General features: G+C 53.1%; 1 protein-coding gene across 3 annotated transcripts in view; it reads right to left on the bottom strand.

The window, feature by feature from the left end:
- Positions 1-1971: 1971 nt before the first annotated feature.
- SNAP47 (synaptosome associated protein 47) overlaps positions 1972-17791 on the bottom strand; it is a 47046-nt gene continuing 31226 nt past the window's right edge. Inside the window, exons 4-6 of one of the 3 annotated variants that reach the window (XM_055333730.1) lie at positions 13777-13901; positions 3630-3793; positions 1972-3105 (exon numbers count right to left, since the gene is read on the bottom strand). In XM_055333730.1, coding sequence (XP_055189705.1) covers positions 3647-3793; positions 13777-13901 — 272 coding nt within the window. In that variant the 3' untranslated portion in view covers positions 1972-3105; positions 3630-3646. Of the gene's footprint in view, positions 3106-3629; positions 5245-13776; positions 13902-17791 lie in introns of those variants that run through there. The other 2 variants (XR_008665517.1, XM_055333732.1) reach the window with 2 other exon arrangements.

Here is a 17791-nt window from a genome sequence, read left to right as displayed (position 1 = left end):
GCGGGGTGGGGGGGGGGAGCGGCCTGGGACAGTGGTGTTGGGCTGTTGGAGCACTTTCAGGAAAGCCTGTGAGGCCCTGACTGTCCCCCACATCCAGTTGGGTTTCTGCATCCTACAACCAGATGGACACAAGGCCTTTGCTCCCTTCAGGAAAGATGCCCCTTCTGTAACTTTCCCACCTTCCAAGCAGAAGGGTCAGCTGAGGAAAGCAACTCACCTGTTCTTTAGCTCACACTTCTCTCCCTAGGGTGAAAGGGAAAGGCAGAGGTGGGGACAGGAGATGCTGAGCAAAATCTGAAGGACCCTGAGGAACCTGGTGGAGGAAGGTGCCAGAGCTTCTCTGAGGTCCCGCTGCCTGCAGTTGTACATGATGGGACGCCAACCATGCTTTGAGGACATGCCTGTCCACACCTCCAGGAGCCCCAGCACACAGGTCAGGCTGACAGAGCAGTCTCCACGCTCGTCACCCCCGGCTCCAGCAGCAGGAGGGTACAGGGGCTCCCTTCCCTGTACCACAGCCCTCCACTCCTGATAACTGAGAGCGTGGCCCCTGTGTAGCTCTCCAGGGCTGGGAGGAGCCCCTGGATCTGCAAGTCAGTACCTTCCCTGCTGAGGAAACCCAGGGAGGAGCCTGAGGGCCCTTCTGGGAAGCAGGACCACCCTTGCCTCCAACCCTGTGGCTTTTCACTTTCAAAATGAATCAAGGAAATTACCTCCTCGACAGGCTGACTGCTGTTCCAAGTTTCCAGATGGGTGCCAAAAGTCTGAAATATTACGTGGAGGTGGAAATCAGTTGCAAATGTGAAAACTGACTACAATTTGTGTGTCTTTCAAGTTTTACTCCAACCTATAGCTAATAATTACACTGGCAGCAGTGAGAATGGAGGGGGTCCTCACAGGTGAGGCTGGTAGTCTTGCGCCAGGGTTGATGCCCTAACCTGCAGAGCTGCCTCCAAGAGAGCATTTTATCAAACTCCAAACCCAACCCAACCCAAAGCCCCAACCCTCACTGACTGCAGTCAAGGGTTTCTGTGGTGTCTGAAAATGTCTCAAGCATGTTTGTATTTTCCTCTCCTAAAATTTCCATGCATGATAATTTGGAGCCTGTAGAGAAAATCATTTGTAGAAACCATCATCAGTCACCCTCCTCCCCTCTCCTAGCTCTGGGAGGAGACTATGTGCCATTACTGCATCTGTGAACCTGGGGATGGGGTGTGGGCCTCCTGGGGACGACCCTGGACTCAGCTGCAGTCACCTGCAGTACTGCCGTGCTGTTGGCCTCCTGGACAGAAGGCCAGGTATAGCCTCCTAAGGAACACACACCTGGGGTCAGTGTGTGTACACGCACGCATGCACGTACATGTGGGTAGGCACACGTGTGTGGATTTTCTGAGTCCCTGGTGTGAGCCCAGAGCACAGCTGTCACTCAGAACCATATGCTCCATGTCTGGGAATGTCACTCCTCCTGGGCTGCTGTGACAAGTGGCAGCTTCTGGGCACACAGCCTGCCCACCTGCACTTGCCCTGGGCCCAGGGCACGGGCTGCCTTTCCTCCAGCATTCTTCCTCACTCCATAGGATGCCATCCAGCCAGCACCTCTGGGCAGTACATAACCTCTCAGTGACTGTGCTTGTTGACACATCTACACATCTGCTGTGCCCTCCCTGCCCTCTTCAGCACTGAGCATGAGCAGAAGAACTGCATGGGGCTCAGATCTCTGGAGTGGCTGTGAGCTCTGAAAGCTCCATCCTCATCCTGCCAGGAAAAGTCAGGAGCAACCACTCACACACCAGCATCAGTCAGAAACCTTGATGGGACAGGTGCAGTGGAGGTTGGGAAGTACAGACCAAATAATGCAGCTAGAGACTAGGAACAGAATTCACCAAGAAGTGAAGAATTAGAAGACCCCTGTGAAGGTTACTTTCTGGAAGTGCTATTTCTTATGTCTTTATTTTTTTTAAAGATTTAAAAGATTTTTAAAAGATTTTATTTATTTATTCATGAGAGACACAAAGACAGGCAGAGACACAGGCAGAGGGACAAGCAGGCTGGGGGGAATACGGGACTTGATCCTGGAACCCCGGGATCATGACCTGAACCAAAGGCAGGTGCTCAACCACTGGGCCATCCAGGTGCCCCTTCCTGTGTTTTCTCGAACAGGTCAGCTTCCAGAAGTCACAGCACTCCAAAATTCACACCCACACCAAACCTCAGAAATGAGACCTTAGTGGAAATTGTCACACGATGCAAAGGCTGATCCTGGCTCAGGGCGAGCCAGATGTCCTTATGAGAAAAGGAGATTTGAGATGACCATGTGGTGACAGAGGCAGAGACTGGGGAGACATGGCCACGAGCCCAGAATGCCTGGGGCCCCTCCAGGTGGAGAGCACGGCCACGACACCTTGACTGCGGACTCCTGGCCTCCAGACCTGGGAGGGGACAGAGCTTGGTGTCCCGAGACCTTCATTTATGGTATTTCATTAGCAGCCCTAGAAAACTAGCACTGCGCCTGCCCATTCACTCTTCAAACCGTCCAGGACCCAGAACGTCAGCACGGGGCCTGCCGTGCAGTCTGAAAGGGACACCTTAGCAAGGCCTAAAGGCGTCTCTGTGCACAGCCCTCCTGGATGCTACTGCAAAGCGGTCTGCAGGTGGCCTGTTTGGCTGTGATAGGGGAAGGGTCTCCCACTTCTCCACTTTGGCCTTGTCCTTCCCTGAGGGGCCCTCTCACTGAAACACCCAAAACTAAGCAAAAAGCAGCATGACTGCTCATCTTCAAAATATATTCTAAACCATGATTTCTCTTTTGTTTCTGGATAGAAATAGAGCGGTCAAAGAAAAAAAAATCAACACTTTTTAAAATAGGTGCAGTATGTATTATTTTCACACTTGGCTACAAACTGGACAAGAATATTCTAGGTGTTCACAGAAAGACCTACAGATGTACTGGAGGTCACAGTACAACCAAAAGACACAGGCCCGTCTTCCAGAGAAGAATGGAATGAAGTGACATGAGAGGGGCCCATGCAGACCAGCCCACAGAGGTGAGGCAGATTCAAAAATCAGCACATTTCTTTCACAGAGTTTTAAATTGCCCTTTTACACCTAGCAAGAACAGAGAAAGAATGAAAATTCAGCTAGTGGGGATGCTCGCCATGCAAAGCAGCCACTGGGTGCAGCCATCCGTGTGGGTAAGAGCCTTTCTGTTACTGTGGACCCTCTGAAGGGCTCCAGTAGGAAGGGGGAGCCGAGGCCTGGGGGGAGCAGGGAACTGGGACCTGAGGGGAATGGGGGAGCAGGGGAGCTGGGCTGTGGGAGTAGGGAACAGGGGAGCAGGGAGCTGGGGCCTGGGGGCAGTGGGGGAGCAGGGCCACCATGGCAGGGGCTTGGGGGGACTTGCTGGATCTGCAGGCAGACCTCCCTCTCCTGGAGCTCCCCCTTCCCTGCCTGTATTATGGCAGGAATCACATCACAGCAGCCCTGCACCCTGAGGCAAGCCCACAGCTCCTGGCACAGGGCCTCCAACTACTAACTGGCCCCTGGGACGACTTCCCAGATTTTTATGTAGGAAGCATGCAAGTGTTGAGGACAAAGTCCTCAGGGAAGCCACTGTCATCAGAATCAGTCACCTCTCTGCTTTCCAGTCCTAGGTCAGTTTTCTCGTACGTTGGTTATGCTTGTCAATGGTTAAGGTGGTCCGGTCAATGGCTGCGGTGATGCCGTCCAGGACGTCATCCTGCCTCTCCAGCTCCGTCTCAGTGTCCAGTGCGAGACTCTTCAGCTTCCTCAGGATCTGCAAGAGCAGCATACATGGCAGGAGGGCCTGCCTTCTCTTAAGCTCTCAAAAACAGACACTATTTTGCAGTACTTAGGAAATTCTGTGAGTCAGTGGGGATGACAAACCCTCTGCCTTCCAATCCCGGGTTTGGGTCTCAGCTCTGCTGCTGACCAGCACTGACCCCCAGGGCTGCGGAGCCTGCCCTCTGGCCAGCTCCAGCCCCCTCCCTCCTGACGATGCCCCGGGGCACTGCTGTTCCAGCCACATAGCAGGGGAGGGCTGGCTCAGGGCACAACCAGGCTCCGGCTCTGACCAACCACTGTCTCTATTACCTGTATGCACCCACGTAAGCCAAATCCCTTTCTTCCTGTTTGAAACATTTCACAGATACATACAAATAGCCCGAGGCCTGGAGCAGCCTCAAAGCACAGCCCGTGGGGCCCCTGTAAAAAGAGGTGGGCTGGCCTGGAAGCATAGGCCCCAGGGCTCTGGGAGGCCAACATCTCTGGGACTCATGTCACATGTCAAAACGTCTCATACGCTGGTAAGAGCAGCCACTTTACTGCAATCCTATTGAGGCCACTTGCATTGAGAAATGTGCTTTAACTACATGCATGGTGAGCCTGCATTTAAAAATGTAGTATCCTCAAGGTAACAACAAAAAGGAATGATTTTAAGAGAGATCTTAATGACCAACTACTTGCAATAAACGTTAATACCTCTTTTAGGGAAAGTTTCAGATCACTGGTTAGGTCAGGACAAAGGAACTGCAGAACATGAATCATCAGAGGAGCCCGGGGGCCTGTTCCCCATGTCAAAGGCCTCTGTCCCTTAGGGACCGATGTCAGTGTGGGCAGCCTGGGTGAGCATCAGAAGGGCCCCAGATCTAACTTTACTGGCACCACACCATGCCGCACACAGAGATCACTGTCGCAGGCACAGCCAGGACACTGCAGCCTGAGACCTACTGTCATCATGGAGACCACACAGCACCCCAGGGGAAGGCGTGACACTCCCTGTGCATTCACACAAAGTGACCCTGTGCTGCCCACCACGTGAGAGAGCTGCTTCATCGGATATAGGAGGAATGGAATGGAGGAGGCAGGGAGGTGGCTTGGAGTGTAGTAAGATCAACTCCTTCCTCAGGAATGGTGAGGCTGCAATGAGCTCACAAATGTGAACAAGCTGTGAAAACTATAAAGTGGGATGTGAGGCGCCCCCGCCAAGTCCTGGAAGGGCTCCGCTGCAGGAGGGACCCAGTGGTGAGGAGCGCTAGGGCCATCTGCAGTCTCAGGCGCTCCTGACAGAGGCAGGACTTACCCCACATATCTCTGCACACAAGCATCATCCCTGGGAGCTCCGTCTAGGCGCGGAGGAACAAATCCTGACCCAAGGTCGCAGGCTCAGACAGCAGCCTTTTGCACCCTCTGGGAGCCGCTGAGTCACTGGAAAAACTGGACGGAGCTCTGGAAAGTATACTGTGGGGTCAGTCAGCTCTGAGGGACGGGCTAGATGACCTAATACAGGAGGTCTTTTCCATCGCGTTCCTATGACCTCATATGGCTGAGGCCCAAACAGCATAATAAACAGTCGCTGCTCACCATCACCACCGTGTGAGGCAGGTCCTCGCGCTCCGTCTTCTCTGCTCAATGACCCCTCCCAGTTGGCCTGTACTTTCAGTGTTCTAATGAGGTTGCTCCAGCAGGTACATTCACATTATGGCCCTGAGGAGACTGGCCTTGGCCACATGCTTGGTTATACCTGACTTCACACTCATGAGTGGTACCTCCACCCCCCTGCCTTGTGCCGGGCAATGAAGCCACATGCGCTGTCCACCACCTCTATGTCCTTGTCAACCACGTAGCGTCCTTCAAACCACCCGGCTCTGAACTGTGAGCAGTCACCACCACAGCTGTGTGGATGGCCGGGTGCAGCCTCGCCACAAGGCAACAGCTGCTTCCTTCAGAGCGGGGCATCCACTGTCCTGTCCTGTTCCAAGACTCACACCACAGATAGAAAATCAGGACATGGGGCCAGAGAAGAAAGTAAAACCTGTCCTGAGCCTAGATGACAAGCACCGCTGGTGATGCTGTGGCACCTGTGTGAATACCCATACCCATACGCTGGCCTGGGGACATGACACTGGGGGTGGAAGTGCATATCCACGCAGCTGCTTCCTGGTTTCTCATCCACAGTCATCCCAAATGAGGGCATGGAATGTCTCTGTGAACCCTCACACTAACTGTTGCACACACGGGGCTGAGAGGCATGTGCAAGACCCCGGGCTCTGCAGCCAGTGTGCACTGTGTGGCCCTGGTGTGATGAGCTCGTGGACGACAGGTGTCACAGCACCAGTGACACTGACAGGAACTCCACACATTCCTTAGAAAGGCAAAAGGGCCCTTGCCAGGGATCAGCAAGCCATTCAAACAGCCATGAGAGGAGGGCACCAGCCCCAGGCCTGCTCTTGGAGCTCTGAGAAGCTATGGCAAAGGTCCCACATAAGGAGGGCCACACCTGTGACTTTAAATTTTTTAATGCTCACATTTTCAACAGTAAAAACAGTAAGCATTTTTTTATTTAAGTAATCTCTACATTCTGATTATGTGGCTTGAATTCACGACCCCAAGATCAAGAGTCACAGGCTCCTCCAACTGAGCCATTCAGGTGCCCTATAAAAAATGGTAAGTGTTTTTGATTTGAAGAACACATCCTGTTTAACTCAACTCAATAAAAATATTATCATTTCAACATAGAATCAATATAACGAATTATTAGCGAGATATGGTCTTCTATTATGTGAAGTTCTAGCAAGCTGCTGAGTGGTATCCTCACAGCACATCTCCACACCCTCCCCCTGAGCACCGTCCCCCATGCCAGCCCCTGTGTGAGCATCTCCCCTCCCTATCAAGGCAGCAGCAGCGGGAGGAGTCTGTGCCTCCTATGCAGAGATAACAGACACACAACTTACTTCGTGAGCAAGACCAACTGATGTGCCTATGCAAGTTGAGCATGTTATGGAGTCTATTGTGTAAACACGGGCTCGTTCCTGTTGAACTGTCTGATTCTGAAAATGTCTCACCGAGACCCCTCCTCTGTGGCCTGTGGAGAGCCCAGCTGACCCGCCAAAACTGCACTTGAAATGAATACTACAAAAACACGTGTGATCTGCGTAGCTACCAAGTCTGCAAAGAAAATCACCGAGCAAGTCTTCAAACTAGGAACCTCAAGTCCTGGTCCAGTGTTTTTCTCTTTAAGGAATGAATGAGAGAAATTAAATGCCATCATGTGCATTCCATATAACACGGGGTGGAAAAAATGGGGAACAGGAAGTCTGGCCAGACCTTCACACAGTTGTTACTTCTGCGGCCCAGGATGACAAGCTGTCTAGTCATCGGTGTGTCATGCCGCCAGCCTCTGAACTATCAGCTGGCTGTCCCTGGGCTCTGCCTCAAGCCCCTGCCACACCAGTAAGTCAGCCCGGTGACCAGCCATCTCTGCAAGCACGTCCACCCGACACAGGAACTGTCCAACTGAGCTGAGGAGAAAGTGACTTTTATAAACTCCAAAGAAATACACAGGCACAGGTGAGACACAAATGTGTGCCGGCATGGTCCGGAATACTCAGCGATCTGCAGCCCAGAGGGGCAGAGGTGCTCAACTGTGTCTGCACAGCAAGCTCCGTTCTCCACGGGCAGGGTGCGGGTGTGTCAGTGTGACCCGGGCTGGAAGTAGGAGGCACCACGTGCTCCCCAGGACACAGCAGACATCACTACGTTCTCCTCTGCTCTGGCCACATGCCCTGACAGCTTCTACCTCCTGGCACCACAGATCTTGGGACAGCAGCACAGATACGAGCGGAGACGGACATGTTTCCACCTTGTTTATAAAAACGGAAAAACAGCTCATCCAGCAAAGGAGGTCCGCTGACCAAAGCAGATGCATCTCCATGTATGCACCTCACACCAGCCATCAAGATGTGGGAAGCAGGGAGTCGGAGGCCCAGCTCTGCTGCGAGCTGTGCCACCAGGACCCCAGGGCGTCCAGCCTTGTGGATCACTGCATAATGGCAGCAGGGGAGTGGTGGTGCATGGAAGCATGGGCCTTGATGTGTCCAAAACATCTTTTATGTACTGGTGGCCTCATGTAGGGTCTGAAAGAAAAGAATGTTTGGCTGTTCTTCATGATAAAGCTCCAGGATTCCGAGTATTACTGTATTAATACGAAGCACCTAAAGTGAGGTTAGTATTAGCTAGACTGTCTGCCCTGATCTTGTTATTAAGCTGACTCACTGAAAAACTGTGAATTTTCTTGCAGTGAGAAATTAGCAACCATTTAAGAACAGAGCTGGGATAAATCAAGCTGTCTGCAACTCCAAATAGTTCTTCCAGTTGGGGCCATTAATATGCTATAGAGAAGGTAAAGAGGGAAAAATTGGCTTCCAGCACAGCCAAAGCTCTGGAGGCTGTAAAGAACATTCTAGGCTACAATCTGTCACATTCAGCACTCAGAGACCACCCCCACATCCCACCCTGTCCCTTCTGCTGCATTTCTTGAGGCCCCAAGGGCTATCTGTGGATAGCAGCACAGGATTCTTTTCTAGGGAGGCCCTACCTTCACGGTCCCCACCTCAAGATCTGCAGCCTAACTGTGAGACCCTGAGAGCCCTCACTCACAGTTGGCTGATCAGCCTCCAGTGGCCTCCCTAACTCAAGGTCCAGTCAGGGCACATGCACGTGAGGACCCACAGTGCTGTAGGGGGACCCTGGAAACCAGCCCACTATCAGGTCACGATGGGATCCAAATAGGGCTCAGCCCAGAACACAAGCAAATAGAGGTAAAGGCCTAAAACCCACACATCGCACTGAAAGAAATTAAAGACAAACTAAATAATGAGGGATGTGCTGTGCTCCTGGATGGCAGGATGACAAGATGCGCCCAAGTTACCTACACATTCAACGCAGTACCAAATTTCCAGCAGCCTTTTATTCCCTCAGAAACAGAAAAACGGATGCTCAAATCCATATGGAATTGCATGGAGCCCTGAAGAGACAGAGCAATCCTGAAAAAGAAGAATGAAGCTAGAGGACTCACTTCCCCACGTCCGTGCCATCAGGAACATAAAACGGTATGGCCATTATGGAAAAGAGTTTGGCAGCTCATCAAAAATCTACACCTAGAATTATCCCGTGACCGAGCAATTGCACGCCTAGCTAGTATATGCCCCCAAGGAGCAGACACAGACCCACACAGATTCTTGTGTGAATGTTCAGAGCAGCACCACGTACTGCAGGCACAGATGAATGGACACACAAACTGTCGGCCATCCATTCAGCTGCGAAAAGGAAACACAGATGAGCTCTGAAAACACAGTGCAAAGTGAGGGGGGCCAGCATGGAAGGACACACACCTGACAGAGCAAGGACTGGAGGGGCCAGCACGGGGCTGGCGCTGCAGGGGACTGTCTGGAGGCAGTGGCACCGCAGGGCACTCTGCGCATGATCAGTGCCACTGAACTACACACTGAGAGTGGGCGAGATGGCAACGTTTACACCATATACATTCCCTACAATAAAAAACAGCCAGGCAACTCAGTAATAAATGACCAAACCCCCTAACACGGCAGGGGCACGTCTAGGCTGACTGAGAAGACGGGAAAGCGTCTGCCCCTGGCCCTGGTGCTCCTCTGTCTGCACAGCAGAGCAGCTGCCCTGGGAGATGCTCACCCAGACGCTGGCACGTCTGGAATCCTGTCAATGGACAAGACCCCGGGGTTCCTTATCCGGCATTCCCGCCCTGTTCATGTTTCCGAGACAGCGGAGGGGGCAGAAAGCATCTGCACCGCCCAGGTCTGTTCTTTCTGAGTGCGGGTGAGGGGCCCTGCCAGCCCCACCTGAGCCCCACCTGAGCCACAGACAGCATGGGCCAGCTCTTGACTGGGGCCACAGCCAATGTGTGAGAGCGCAATGGGCTGTCTAGGATCCCAGAGGAGAGCACGAAGGGCACGTGAAGCCACAGAGAGGCTGGGGAGGGGGTCCACAGTGGCAGGTCATGTTTGCCAGTGATGCAGTTCACCAGCAGAGTGCACAGAAAACCCATGGATAATACAGAAGGTGGGGCATGACATTCTCCTGTGAGTCAGCTTTCCTGTCACTGTGCTCATTTGTGCAGCAGGTGGAGGGTTCTAGGGTCCCTGCTGCCCAGAGCCCTTGCTGTCCAGAGGCAGAGGCCAGGGCCAGGGCAGGCGTGCAGCCCACCCGGGACTGTGGGGCCAAGAGCAGGGCCGCACCAGTGCCAGGACCAGACTGCCCAGCTAGGGCAGGTCCCCCGATAGACGTTTGCTCCCCGAAATGTCACCTGCCATGGATGTGAGAAGTTACTCAGCACCTCCTTCCTGGTACCAAGTCCCTTCTGCTGGTTTAACAGATGACATAGGCTTGATGTATTCAGGAAGCTTTGTTGATAATTTACAAAGTAACAGATGCCCAACTGGGCCTAAGTGATGGCCAGTGTTTGCACTGGTATCAGGCCAGGAAAACAATAGCATATAACCCCCCCGCTGTGGGAACCTTGACCTGCGCCCCAGTCCACACTCTGCACGCCCTGCTGTGGGAACTGGAACCTGTGCCCCAGTCCACACGGGGCACCCCCACTGTGGGAACCGTGACCTGCACCCCAGTCTACACAGGGTACTCCCACTGTGGGAACCGTGACCTGCGCCCCAGTCCACATGCTGCACCCCCATGCTGTGGGAACCGTGACCTATGTCCTAGTTCACACACTGCACCCCCTGCTGTGGGAACCGTGACCTGTGCCCCAGTCTACATGCCACACCCCCACTATGGAAAAGGTCAGCAGCCCCTAAGGGGAGCCCCTTGGCAGTGCTCACTATTCATCCTGGTCTTGGGTGGGGAGAGGGGGGAAAGGTCAGGATGGACAGTCTGGGGAGCAGGGTGACTGACGGAACCTCAAACTGCATGGACCTGGCATTGGACCCAGATCTGGTGACAAACAAGCAGCAGCTCGAGCGAGGAGAGGTCAGCACCTCAGATGGGAGCCACGGTTCAGGCCGCTCTGCCAAACCTATCCCAGTGAATCTGCTTCCTGGCCTGGCTGCTGCCACCACAGGCCCTCCCCATGGACAGTGGACGCCGCAGTGAGGGCTGCTCCGGGGCCCACGTGTAGTGGTAGTTGGCACAGGGTGCAGAACCCTCCTGTCCTGGGGAAACCACACCAGCCGCGTCTCTCAGCATCCACTGCGGGCTAAGTCACCGAGACCCATTTCCACGTAAGGACGGTAATCGCATCTGCCACAGAAACCACAGCTGAACGGGAGGAGTGGTTCTCGCATTTCTGTTTTCCCCAGAAATTTACCTCATTCCTACTTATGCTGGGGCTTCAGCTACACAGCTAAGAATTCTCTAAATAGGAAACATGTGTTTTACCTCCAGAAAACGTTCTCTGGTGGACCCAGGGTGCCTGCAGGGAGGAGGACTGGTGGCTGGTGTGAAGCCCTGCTCTTCCGCAGCGGCTCTCCCCAGTCTCACCACTCAGGGGTCACCACGTCCCCACCCTGTGGCCAACGTCCTGACTCAGCACAGCAGCTGCTGTTCCCAGCACGGACACCACAGGGCTCACTAAGCCACTGATGATGCTCAGGACCAACCCCACAGACATGGTCTCACGTGGAAGGTGAGTGAGGAAGCTCATTCCATTCCCGGCTGCTGGCATCTTCATCATGACCTCTACCATCTTGGCTTCTAGGGCAGAGGCTGCTGGTGTGAAACTGGAAGGGCCTTCTCACACTACATGGCCATCACCAGAATTAACATAAAATCCCTACATTTCCCATCAAAAAGCTGTGTCCCTGTCTTGGTCTTGACACAGCGGCAGGACAGCTTCACACGAGGGTGGGAGAAGGGTCTCAGATCCCAGCAGCCTGAGGTGTGTGGGCTCACATCCATTCTCAAGAGAATGGTAGTGTTTCCTTATAGGATGGGGGTTTCTCAAGTCCTGAAGCCATATTCTGGAGTCAATATGTGCATCAAAAACCTCAGTCGGTAACCTGCAGCATTTGCTGGTCGCAGCTAGAAAGCAGCATTTCCGTGGTCATTACTCAAAGTGACTAAGTTAGACCCAGGGAAAGAGTGACAAATCATGCATATTTAAAATATCCCATAGCAAAGATGAGCACTTTTTTTCCAGAAAGGAAATGGCCAAGTTTAAAGGAGGCTATGCCTAGGCTGACATGTCAGTAAGCCTTTTTCTTTAAAAACAGGTTTGAAAGACAAATGGTCTTCCTATGTGCCCTGGTGGAAGTGTGTGGTGCCAGGGATGACACAACCTCTTTAGACCAGAGCCTGGATATGGCTAAACTTTGAGCTATGAACCAGGGAAACTGAGTCAGGAAGAAGCAAACCAAAATCTCCACAGAGAAACAACTGAGTTTTTGCTACAAAAAGACTGTGAAGCTAACGGAAAGGACAGAGGGAAGCTGTGTAGTGAGAGGCGCTTTGCTGAGCAGCTGGAACAGGCCTCATACGGTTGTGAGCTGAACACACACACACACACACACACACACACACACTCTCTCTCTCTCTCTCTCTCTCTCTCTCTCACAAAGCAACAAGCACATCTCCCTGAATGAGACGATGGGTTCTGACAAACCAAGGCTAGTGCAGCACAGCGTGAGGGCTTTTAACAGCTTTTATGTTCTAAAGAAGTGCACTGAGATGCTGATGAACAAGGTGACACTCGGTATCTGCTTCAAAACTACTCAAAAAGGAAAAGGAAAAAACACTGCACTCTCCAGCAATAACACAGGAAGACAATTTAAAAGTATTTCTAGCAAATGTTGTTTAAATTTCTACTTCCCGGACAAAAAGTGGCAAGAATCTGGTGTCAAGCCCTTGAGAGCAATTGGGATGAGTGAGTACTCTCAGTTGTATGTGCACCTGTGGAGTCATGCACATGCTGACATGTACAGACACACACAGACACACGCACAGGACAGGCACACACAGAAATGCACAGACACGCAAACACCGCACACAGACACACACATAGGATGTGCACACAGATGCACAGACATGTACGCACAGCACACACATGCACAAGACACAGATGCAGGCATGCAGACACATGCAAACACAGCACACAAACATGCACAGGATCTGCACACAGACATGCTCAGACAAGCACAGTACACACACGGCACACACACATAAACACGCACAGTACATGCACACATGGCACACAGACACAACGCACACACACAGAAAAACATGCACACATGGCACACACAACATACATACACACAGTACATGCACACATTGGGACACCCAGTATATTCACACACAGCAGACACACATAGATACACGCAGAATACATGCACACATGAAGACATAGATAAGCACACCAATAGTACACACGTGTATACATGGATGGTATCATAGCACACAGAACACACAGTACATGTACACAGAGCACACATGTACATAAATGCACTTATAAGTCACAACGCACAGATGTACACAGATGGGTCTCATAGCACATACACAGTACATGTACACCTCATGTGCACATCTCATGCACGGTACATCTCATAACACAGGGCACCACACCCATAGCACACACACGTACACACGAGTACATGTACCACACATATGCACACATGTATATGCACAGAAAGCCCACATGAACCTGCATATCCTGCACACACACAGCCCACATGTATACTTGCACGTGTACATGTACAACAGGCAGAGCAGCCAGCAGGGGGGCCGTGCGCACGGAGTGTCTGTGTGCCATGGAACACAGGGACTCAGAATGGGCACCGCTCTTTCCTTTCTCCAGCTACACGAGCAGACAGAGCTGGGGGGCACAGTGACAGGCCCCTGCAGAAGACAGGCCAGCATCTCCCAGCGAGGAGCTAGGGGCAGGCAGAAGAAGAAGCATGTCACATGCAGGGACCACGTGGTGCCGGGAGTGCACATTACCTGTCTCAGTTCCTGGGCATCCCCCTCAGAGATGAGCGGCTCACTCCTCTGCAGCTGAAGTGACGGGCCCTCCTGGCTCCCTGAGCAGGGCTCGTGGGGCATGGCACGGTCCATCAGTCCAGACGCTGGAATGGAAAGTCAAACAGCAGTGACATCTTCCAGGAGGTGCGAACAACGCACGAACATTCAGAAGCTCACAGGGAGTGATGTTTAAGACCATCAGCTCTCTCTGGGCTGGCAGCTGTGGTGGGTCCATCTTCCTGAGCTCTGCTGTGTGAAGCCGGGCTGGGGGCTGCCTGGGCTCACTGGGACCCTAGCCCAAGCTGCCTCCTTACCCTGCTCTGGTTAGAGAGTGCACCACTGACAATGTCCCAGGTCTGGCTGTGTATTTGGTCTCTCAGGAAAGGGCTACACATGGGGAGTATCCAACAGGCCACTTGCGGAACCTGGTGAAACGCACATAAAACATGGTCCTGGAAACTGCGGCACCATCTCGTCAGCCCACAGAGCGCTGCGGTTCCCCAGGGCACAGGAAATGGCCGGCTGGCTCGGCCAAGCAAAGCTGGTGGCGTGGCCACTTTGGGGTGGGGGTGGGGGGGTGAGTCAGAGTGCTAAACGTGGCTGGGCCCTGCTCAGGGGTGTTCCCAGCACCCGCACCTGGGCAGGCTCCTGGAAGAGCAGAAGGGCAGCCTGGAGATGCAGTGATACTCAAGAGGCCCTGCATGCCCCCCACTGCATGCCACGTCCTTTATTTAGAGAGCTGACATCCAAACCCTGGCACCACAGGGTCCAGGGAAGGGCATCAGTTAGGTCTACTGCCTGTTCTTCCCCATATTACAAGGCCCCTCGGATACACAGCATGGTCACGTTCATGTATCACGATGCTGGAAAGCAGACAGCATTTGGATGAGAATCCGCTGTTTGGATGCCAGCACCAACTCCTCGGAACGCGTCTCTGCTTCTGTGGAACAGGAGGCACAGAAGGGCCAACAGGATCCTGGACGTGGGGACGCTGGAGGCGGTGAGCAGAGGCTCCTTTGAGCAGAGCAGCCTGATGAATGCACTGTCAGGAAGGGAAGGGGCCCAGCGAGCCATCCCCAGCATATACCAACTGCCCAAGCCCCTCCTTCTGGGGCACAGACCAGCCACCTCCAACACATACAGAAATACCCTCTCTTCTCAGTCCTCGAAGTAATCCTTACGAAGTGATACTCCCCAAGGGGTGCCTGGCTAAGCAAAGGGAGCGTGGCCTCACCCAGGATAAACGCAGGCTGCTGTGGGGACGAGAGAGGCTTCTCAAGGTCCTGCAGAGGAGAGCATTCAGGAAGCAGTGGGCGGGCACCCACACAGAGCGCCTGTGAGGACTGCACCCCACGGAGGCCCGCCACACCCGCAGCTGCACCCAGGAGGCCTACCTGTCTTACCAAAGCCCTTACTGTATACCATGCACACAGATGTCTGCTTTTCTCGTTCATTCTTCAAAAACAATAAAAGCTGATCGCAACCAATCAAACTGATCTCACAACCTGTGTTTTAAAATCTCCAAAGTCCCATCCTATTCCAGCTCCTAAGGGATTTAATTAGTAAGGAACTTTCCACAGCATGCAACTGTTTGGCCTTACGTGATCTAAAGTGTCACAACTAAAATGTTACATAAGGAAAAGTACCGCAAAAGTTCCGCCTGCAGTAGAAGCCGTCAGAGCTAGCTGGAAGGTATGACGGCAGAAATAGCAAACATGTGCCACCAGCTATTATTAGTCTTACAGGCCAATCCATGCACACGTTAGCAAGTCATTGGTGCTGATGTGATGACAAACAGTGGTCTCCTCACTCAGCCCAGAACCTCCTCCTTCCTTGGTGTCCACTCCACTCCACTGTCTCGTGGACTCCTGTTCTAGCCACCCTGGCACGCTGTCCCCAGCCAACTGGCTCTGCCCACTCTGCATCCCCCCACCTCCCGAATACATCACATACATACACAGATGTCCTCCACTCTGCCATTCCATCAGCAGCAACTTTCGCTCACATGTCCTGGCATCACTTAGCTTGCACAGCTTTGGTATCAACGTGTTGCACCCCACAGCTTCTCTGACGCCAGCGCCCACCCTTGTGCTCCTTCAGCACTGCTCTGGTTTCCACTCCAATACCCCTATGTTCTGGAGGGACATGCTGACCTTTTTAAAATGTTAAACAAAAGGGGTTTTTTACTTAACTAGAAAGCCAAAATAGAGAATTTCTCAGTACGGAACACACTAAGTCAGGGGTGTCGGTTATGACATGTTGCAGGGTCAGCAGGATCACGCCTAGCACAGAGCTCGGCACTCTGGGTGCTCTGCGTTGAGCCCTGACCCACTGACTCAGTTACTTCAATGCCTTGAAATATCTTCGAAAAAGAATTTACTTCAGTATACAACGGTTCTGCCTCTAAAGTCATTACTTACCACAGTTAAACAAAATCAGCACAAATTGTTCCAGCTTCAAGGGAACTTAGGGATGATTTCACTTTCCAGGAACGACAGCTGGGCTGCTATGGGCAGCTGCGGACTCCAGCCCCCTGACGTACAGACGCAGACCCTGGCCTCAGATCCCGGCCTCACTGGGGATTCAGAGCAAGAACCACCGGCCCTGCCCCAAGAACAGAAGAACCCCTCCAAGCCCATCTGGCCACGGGCAGATTTTCCTCCTTGTCCCTGGGACCCAAAAGCCTCATCAGTGACACAGGGAAGGAAACACCTACTCTACACAGGGACAGCCCCAGAAGCATACACAACTGGGGTGGGAAGCCCTACAAACATCACAAAATGCCCACGCCCTTCACACAGCAGAGAGCTGAAACGGAGAGCGAGTAAGCAATCCCAACTGCCTACAGCCAAAGTCACTTACTGGCAAATGTTCAAACCTACACAGTGCACAGCGTGGACCTGGGGCTCCTGGAAAGAGATCAAGTGTGTGAGAGCCACACAGCTCCCAGGGGGTCGGCTGGGGTCAAGGGGTGCCCATTTCTAAGTACCCAAAGGAGGTCTGTGAGTGGTCAGCGTGGTGCCTGCGTCCTAGTGACCATGTGGGTGGGGGGTGTGCCTGTGGTCAGTGTGGTGCCACGTCCTGGCACTGAACTCCACTGCCTGAAGCCCAAGTCTTCAATGAGTAGTCCTGCACTGGATATCAGTGCCCCAGACATGTATTACTGTCTCACAGACGTGTGCCCCTGGATGCCTGGGCCTCTTCTGGGTGCTGGAGACGTGGTCATGAAGAGACAACTTGTGTCTGGTGAGGACAGAGCACATGCCCCAGTGTGAAAGCACAACAGCCAACCGGAGGGCAGCAGTGCCGAGGGCAAGTGTAGGGCAGGTAACTGGAGGTCTCTTAATCAGGTGGCCAGAGAAGGCTTCTCTCAGAATATGGCAGTCAGCAAACAACAGAGACAAAAATAAGTACCAAAAACATAAAAGGCCATGCGTGGGCTATGCTCTGAAGTCATCTTCCTGAAACCCATTACCCCAGGACCCTGAGAAAACACGGGTGAAGCACAATTGGGAGACATGCTAGGAAACCTCGGCAGCACTCCTACAGGCCGTCAAGACTGTCAGGGCCAGGGGGGTCCAGGGAGACGCCCCCCCAGCACGAGGGTTCCAGATGGGGTTCTGGACAGTGAGTGCGAGAGAGCCTGGACAGAACTGAGACTTCACAGAGTGATGCTGCATGCACACATGCGTGTGAGCTGTGACGATGAGAATGGCAAGGCAGGGGAATATCGGGGTCTGTACCAGCCTCCTAGCTCCTCCTCATGTCTGAAATACTCCAGGACATAAAGAGTCCTTTAAAGATGCTGTGTGAACACACACGGACTCTGCATGGCTTCGCCCCAGGGTAGAAGCAGCCCCCTGTGTCATTCCCCACCCCCGAAGCCCAGGAGACCGCAGTGGCTGGCTGCTGGCTGGGCCACCGGCACTTCACATGACTGTGGAGGTCTCTGGAAAGTTCTTCCAGACACGGACTCCAGGCAAACAGGGGTGCT

The sequence above is a fragment of the Nyctereutes procyonoides genome, unplaced genomic scaffold, assembly GCF_905146905.1.
Source record: "Nyctereutes procyonoides isolate TBG_1078 unplaced genomic scaffold, NYPRO_anot_genome, whole genome shotgun sequence".
Taxonomy (NCBI): Eukaryota; Metazoa; Chordata; class Mammalia; order Carnivora; family Canidae; genus Nyctereutes; species Nyctereutes procyonoides.
Note: the sequence above shows the minus strand (reverse complement) of the source record. Positions and strands in the feature narration are given on the sequence as shown.